Source organism: Penaeus monodon, chromosome 8 (assembly GCF_015228065.2).
Source record: "Penaeus monodon isolate SGIC_2016 chromosome 8, NSTDA_Pmon_1, whole genome shotgun sequence".
NCBI classification, from domain to species: Eukaryota; Metazoa; Arthropoda; class Malacostraca; order Decapoda; family Penaeidae; genus Penaeus; species Penaeus monodon.
In genome coordinates this window covers 8,116,257-8,123,756 of record NC_051393.1, presented here as the reverse complement: position 1 = coordinate 8,123,756, position 7,500 = coordinate 8,116,257, and the positions used below count along the sequence as shown (strand labels likewise).

General features: G+C 39.8%; 1 protein-coding gene across 1 annotated transcript in view; it reads right to left on the bottom strand.

Annotated features, from left to right (window-relative positions):
- Positions 1-7,500, bottom strand: part of LOC119576106 — a 32,236-nt gene that overhangs the window by 13,517 nt on the left and 11,219 nt on the right. The window contains exons 2-18 of the mRNA XM_037923656.1: positions 7,130-7,236; positions 6,846-7,002; positions 6,622-6,701; positions 5,929-6,058; positions 5,506-5,603; positions 4,511-4,664; positions 4,310-4,389; positions 4,043-4,199; positions 3,790-3,924; positions 3,533-3,683; positions 2,752-3,434; positions 2,472-2,622; positions 1,975-2,062; positions 1,499-1,610; positions 774-1,253; positions 154-227; positions 1-12 (exon numbers count right to left, since the gene is read on the bottom strand). The exon at positions 1-12 is cut by the window's left edge and continues 136 nt beyond it. Coding sequence (XP_037779584.1) covers positions 1-12; positions 154-227; positions 774-1,253; positions 1,499-1,610; positions 1,975-2,062; positions 2,472-2,622; positions 2,752-3,434; positions 3,533-3,683; positions 3,790-3,924; positions 4,043-4,199; positions 4,310-4,389; positions 4,511-4,664; positions 5,506-5,603; positions 5,929-6,058; positions 6,622-6,701; positions 6,846-7,002; positions 7,130-7,236 — 2,849 coding nt within the window. The remainder of the gene's footprint in view (positions 13-153; positions 228-773; positions 1,254-1,498; positions 1,611-1,974; positions 2,063-2,471; positions 2,623-2,751; positions 3,435-3,532; positions 3,684-3,789; positions 3,925-4,042; positions 4,200-4,309; positions 4,390-4,510; positions 4,665-5,505; positions 5,604-5,928; positions 6,059-6,621; positions 6,702-6,845; positions 7,003-7,129; positions 7,237-7,500) is intronic.

Sequence of the window (7,500 nt, the reverse complement as noted above, 5' to 3'; positions counted from 1 at the left end):
GGGCATCGCTAGCTGAGAGAAAATTCGAGAGGATTTAGATGACGTTAGACTGTACTGTATGCAAGCATGTGTGCTATCATGTAATCGTATTAGGTGTCCTTCATTCACGTTCTGAACGATATGATAAACTGGCTGACATGTAGGAATACCCACCTCGAAGGAACTGTGCACAGGCTCCCATGACACTACGACAGACGCAGCCTCTCCCGCCACCACGTTCAATTGCCCTGTCGCGGTATCGGTAAATCTATGCTTGTTATCAGTTACTTAAGAGAGTAAAAAAAAAAGGTGTGTGTGTGTATAGCAATATGTGGCTAGGTCTGTAGTAAGAGTGTTGATAAATGGATAGACTCCTTGACAGATAGTCAGATAAACAAATAGATATGGATATGCATATGCATGGGGAGATACGAGATAAAAATAATAAAGAAAATACAGAGTAAACTAAATAGAGGAGCAGATAGTGAAACAGGAAGGCAAGATGGTAGATAGACAGATAAATAGAGACTTTAATATGCATACAAAAAAATAAACAGACGTACAATTAAATTGACCAACAGATAAACAGAAATGTAAAAGAATGAAACGGAGAAAATTACAGAAAACAAAACACTAAAAGGCTTTCTAAGGGTGTAATGTAGATTAACTTTAACAATCTATCTTTTTACGAGGGAACACGCCATTACGCTACGCAACATAATGATAAATTAGTATACAGGATCAATGTTAGGCTTTCTGTCAGGTTAAAGAACACCTCTCGGCATCATACTTACAAGGGTGATAAATAGAGACGCTCGATTTTGGTAAGGAAACGCCGTTGCTGAATGGAGCGAGCTTAAATGTGTGTCTAATTCCTGAATCTAACGTCTGCCAGAAGTACTCTGTCGTCGAACCTGGCAAGCTAATACAGATGATGACACACAAGATATAAGTGTCTGCTCCTGGCTGTTCGTCCCAAGAAACTTCAACGCCAGTCGTATTTTCATTCAAGCCAAGAATAAGAGACGCCGACATCTTAGAAGTGTCTTTGAGAGGGAAATTACACATGGCTTTACTGTTGCTCATACTGGGCTGCGATGAAGGACAGGTTTGCTTTGTAGCCCCAGTAGCGATGAATGAGAAACCATGCATTTCGTCAGCCGTACTGCTTGACTGGACCCAGATAGATGAAACCTCGGTCAAGTCGCAAAAAATGGACGAATCGGAGTGCGTAGCTAAATCCCCTCCTTGACTGTTACACTCAAGCTTGGCATCTGTCAAAAATTATTTGATCGTGAGCGTTTCTTGTTAGTTAAATGTGAAAAGTCACTAATTGCAATATAAAAAAAACGACTGAATATCGATATAAGGACACATGAGGAAAAGTAAAATGTTTATTTTTTCGAAGTTTATTTATTTATTTTTCTTTTTGGTGCACTAAGTTAACATTATCAGACCTGTTGTCATTAACGAACAGAATACACGAAATGCAGGAGGTGCTGAAATATATTGTACCTACCCTGAGCGTTATCGTAGACCTGATCTGTGAGAGAATAGCATCCTAGAGGGTCTGTACTGTTAGCGCCCTTCGCACACCCGGGAACTCGCATGCTGGACCACCGTACCAAAAGCTGAACAACATTTGAGGAGAGATTTCCTTTGTAAGTAAAGACCAATATGAAATTAGCAAATATTGTTGCTAAATTTGCAGTTATCTCACTCCTGCCCTCTCTTTCTCCATCCCTGTCTGTCTGTGTTTGTCTGCCTCTCTCTCTCTCTCTCTCTCTCTCTCTCTCTCTCTCTCTCTCTCTCTCTCTCTCTCACTCACTCACTCACTCACTCACTCAACTCACTCACTCACTCACTCACTCACTCACTCACTCACTCACTCACTCACTCACTCACTCACTCACTCACTCACTCACTCACTCACTCACTCTCTCTCTCTCTCTCTCTCTCTCCGGACAACTGATCATCGTACATTGAGAGACGTACCTGACGGCGGAGATGTCGCGGACAATAAGAAGGAAGGCGGAGGCGCAGATCTCTCTCGGACACATTACAGAAACTCCTGCCGTTGCATCTGTCGATGAATAAGACACATGAGATCCATTTTTTTATATTATCTGATGAGGAAACCTACTGTATTCGAAACATTTTAACTGTATACACACCGTGTCTGTATTTTTATTCACACGAGATGCAATCTTGCTTTATCCCATACGTTTATTCTTTTTAACAGGAATATTATTTCGTAATAATGCACTGATCTGTGATGGTCTATCGAACCGATATGTTGTGGCAATTAGTCAAATGAACTATTATCGGCAATTTTGTTGATATTCAGTAAATTAAATCCTTAAATGATCTGTGAAACAGTTTCTTTGTTAATATTCAATTCATTACGTCATATTGAGAAAGTAACATGAATATGATAGGAACGTGCGCTAGGTGGATGTCAGTTGTATTACTAAACTTTTGCATCTCCTCACCGTAACTGGAAGAGAGTAAGGGCAGCCGGAGTGAAGCAGTGAGTGAAATTGCTGTGGACGCCGTACCAGACGTATTCTATATTCAGTGTGTTTCCATCTACGGCCATTAGTTCACTAGATTTGCTCTCATAGTAATCTCCCCCCTCTCTCCCTGTAGCAGACAGAGTGTTTCTGAATAAGCATTGTTGTCGTGAATGGAATAGAAATGTTATGGGAAAAATTAAGGAGGTATAATATTTGCGACGTGGTTATTCCTCAAGATATTTCAGCGGTTTCTCACCTGTATATTCGCAGTTGAGGCCATAATAGCCCTCGAGGCAGCGGCACATGTGCTCTGTGGCGTTTTCCGAAGAGGCGAGGCCCAGACCCGTGAAGGTAGTGTAGCAGATTCCTCCGTTCAAGCAAGGATTCGGATCCTCACACGGCGGCGCTTCCGACGGAGTTCCTGTCTCTATAGTAAGGTTGGCCTGGGGGGAGAAGGCGCACAGACTGGGGATTTTGGAGAGGCAGGAATCGTTGGAGGTGGCACTGGAAGGATAGCAGGGGGTGGCGCCATTAACTGACATGAGAGACGGTGTCAGCATGAATTTTGGGGCAAGAGGCTTGATAGGGCGAGCCTCCAACGAAGTTCCCAAGCACCACATTACTTCCTTTATATCTTCGTTGCTGAGCCACTCACCAACCTCTGGGGTAAAATACGCCAGGTCTCCGCCAAGAGCCAGACACTCTCCGCGGGCCTCGTGAAAACTTCGCTCCTCATCAATATAAACGTAACATGTATCATTAATCAGTTGTCCTATTCCGCAAGAAAGTTCGCTGATTTCAACTTCTTGCCATGTCACCAGGATGTCAGGCAAAATAGTTGGGTCAGGGACACAGTCAGTCTTGAAATCGTAGCCAGACCAGAGGTTCATGTACGTTGTTAACATGTCTAGATTCCCGGATGCTTTTTTCCCCTCGATGCTATGGATAAAATAACCGAATAGTCGCGTCAATTTAGTGCAATGATAATAGAAGAAAGCAGAATACATTTCAGAATCCTGGTTGAACAAGCAGCTCACCTGTATTTCAACAAAGAAAGCGAGGAACTCATCCTACAGCTGAAATTGCTTGAGGTCTGAAGGTCCGGCCAAACGATGTCAGCGTGAAGGATGGACAACACCTTTCCCTCACTAGCGGTCAGGCCGTCCCTGGTGTTCGTCTGGTTACCACCTTCCACCACAAATGCCATGGACGATTTTAATCTGTTATTCTTACACTAATACTGGTGATTTATGAACACATAGCTCATTAATACTGAAGTGACATGAACCCCCACCTCTACAAGAATAGGGAAACTCTTCCTCATTTACATCAAGGTCAGGGAGAAGACTGAACGTCCCAGGCACGCACTGGGTGTCAGGCTCGCACGTATGAGTGTTGGGGCACTCCCAGGGTAGGCTGAGGTAGGGATCTGAAAGAAGATCATGGCTTTATATTACGTCATGATCCACCTTTTTCTAACAAATAGAAGTACTTGAACACGAAATAACGTGCTTTTACGATCACCATAACTAGCGTCTGCACATTACCTTCAGCGGGTGGTGGAATGATGATGACAAGCTTGAGGGGGATAAAAAGGCTGCCTGTCGTATTTTCACCGAAATTATGGAGGAGGGTTATATTGACGGGGGAGCCTTCGAAGTCTAACTCCACGCTTGTCTCACAGGTCACACCCACGTCAGAAACCTGAAGATAATATGACCCTTAGGGCATCCATTTCGTTTATGGGTAGTGTCTGTACATACTTTATATTTTTGTCCCACATGTAAATTTAGCGTAAACCTGTAAACTCTCACCTGTTTGATAAACGGACTTTCGCGTTCATCCCACGATACCAACAGTTTTGAAGAAGTCAGAGGGATCACCACCAACTGCCCTGAAATAACCGGAGAGAATCAGTTTTACACTAAACTACCGAATGAAAATAACGCGTTTCCAGAATTCGCAGCTAGATGGAATCGCACTAACACACACCAGGCTCAGAATGGGAGACTCACACGGATAGTATACGGTAACAGAGGTCGAGAAGTCTTCGGTACCGGCGAACATTACGTAAAAGGTGTAGATACTGCTCGAAGGAAAGAACTCATCCAGGATGTAGTTATTGCCGTTGACCAGCCAGCATTGCAGCGGAGGCCCAGTTGAGCAGATCTGTGGAGTAGTAAATGCTACTTCATATTATCATTATTATTGTTATTGTTATTCTTATTCTTATTGTTATTATTGTTATTATTATTATTATTATTATTATTATTATTATTATCATTATTATTATTATTAGTAGTAGTAGTAGCAGTAGTAATAATAATAGTATCATCATCATCATATCATTATTATTATTATCATTATTATTATTAGTAGTAGTAGTAGTAGTAGTAGTAGTAGCAGTAGTATAGTAGTAGTAGTAGTAGTAGTAGTAGTAGTAGTAGTAGTAGTAGTAGAAGCAGTAGTATCATCATCATCATATCATTATTATTATCATTATTATTATTATTATTATTATTATTATTATTATTATTATTATTATTATTATTATTATTATTACTATTATCATCATCATCATCATTATCATTATCATATATTATCATTATTATTATTATTATTATTATTATTATTATTATTATTATTATTATGATTATTATGATTATTATTACTATTATTATTATTATTATTATTATTATTATTTTTTTATTATTATTATTACTATTGTTCTTATCATCATTACTATCCTCGTCATCATTATTTAAGATTTCACTTTCGATAATGAAGGAATCAGTATTTGAAATTATTATTAAAACGAAAATGATTTCCTTCTCTCCTTTCCAATACAATTCCTTCAAACTGTCCAAACATATAACACAGGAGAGGCAGTGTACAATGTAAATTATTTTTTTTATTTATTATTATTTTTTTTACCTTGTATCACACATTATAATATTCAGACATAGTACAGAAGGGAATCAGTGGTACAATATAGATTTTTTTTTTTTACCTTAAAGGCCGAAGGTCCCAAAGTTTGCCAACTCACGACAAAACTGATCTTGTTCTGAGTGTGGTCCATGATAAGCTCCACGTCAAGGCCCGTAATAACTGCCGGAAGTTAAAAGGGATGTAAAGACTACGTATACATAAAGCCCGTATGTATGTATGTACGAAAGAGGTATCATACAGGATAAACTGATTTCACTCAATCAAACGTTACTATGCAGCGTGGAACGAATATATTTTTCTTTTTCACTTGGCGTTCTCAACGTCATATTCAAGAGTGAATTCTCAGGGCCGTTGCCCCTTGTGTATGTGCATGCGCGTATGAAATAGAGACATTTCCTGTACACTCACAGCCACACCGGTCTAATGCATTCTTTCTTTTACCGCATCTCTGTTAGCTAAATCTATATACTGGTTGCTCCCTTACCTGGCTGCAAGAGGAGCGAATGGATTTGCATTTTCTCATCAGTGACGCCACAGTTCAAATTGTGTTCGATGATGATGTCTCCAACGGGCACCTGTACACTCGTAACGTTGTCCACACTGACGTTCCCTACCTGGCGCAAAAAATGCCTTGTGTTTTAGTGGATCCGCCATGAAAGACAGCGGTGTCGTCGACTTCATCTGGTGAAAACTAATAAAGGCTATTATATAATGGTATAGGTTTTGGTGTTGATGTATTTGTTATGAATGCTTCACTGACTGAGTTAGATAAGTTATATTCCAGTAAATAATACATCCAGTATTCATCAGCGGGATGTTTGTTGATAATCTAACCGAGCGTTCTTAACGATGTCGACACCTTCGTTATCGCTCTTAGGTGAGGCCGAATGACGTCGGTTGCCATTTATTACCGTGATTTTTTTTTATTAGTCTTAACCTCATACCAACTGGTCAGATAATTTTCACAATGTAAGTTCGATTGGGCTAGGGTAAGAATGATATCACCATACCAATATCTTGTAGTTTTTTCTAAGGAATCATACAATAATCTTATTTACATTCATTATCTAACTATTCGATCCCCACATTCCAAAGCTTCAAGAAGGGCCCCCTTTAGGTTGATTTGTGCAGCAATTAAAGTATCCATCATGCTAGTAACACAACTAAAATCCGAGACCTGCTTAATGAAAAAGGTAGAGCCGGGATGCCAAGATACTTCTAGCGTGGTAGGATCAAATGCTTCCACCATCAGGTCCTCTGTTGGGAATATTGGGATAAAAAGGGATTATGGTCTTTACATGTACGAATCCATTTACCAGATTTTGTCATCGTTGTTTTTAGCACATGACTATCCGTACACTGATAATACAATTGCGATAAAACAGACCAACGTGCGCTCACGTGGGTAGAAGACGCTGACAAATGAAGAGAAATCGTCAGGTACATCTGCAGCCATCACGAAGAATGTGTAAACGCTGCCGGAGGGAAGTTCCTCATCGACTGTGTACTCTGTCCCTGTCACGTGCACACAATCATGCGACCAGCTTGACACGCAAACCTAGGCGAAGGAAAGTGTCCATTAAACTTTCTTTTGTAGCATATGAAGAAAATGTGATCTTCATTTCGTTGGAATGTATTATACACACACTTTTTGAAAACCCGTACGTGATTAAACGTATCATTACCTTATACAAAGAATCCTCTTCACCCTCCCAGGTAAGATGGAAGTGATATTGCTGTGGAAATGCGACCTCGAGGGTGACTTGTAGTCCCATTATTCCATCACACCCGCCTGTGGGTTGAGTAGACGCATCGAGTCATATCAAGGGATTAAGGTTGTGAAATCATTTAGGTGGCTTCAGTTGTGATATGGTTTGGAAATCAGTTCTCATGAAAATGAAAATTACACTTATGAGATGATATCATATATATATATATATATATATATATATATATATATATATATATATATATATATATATATATACATAATTATATAACTATATATTAGTATCTCTCTCTCTCTCTCTCTCTCTCTCTCTCTCTCTCTCTCTCT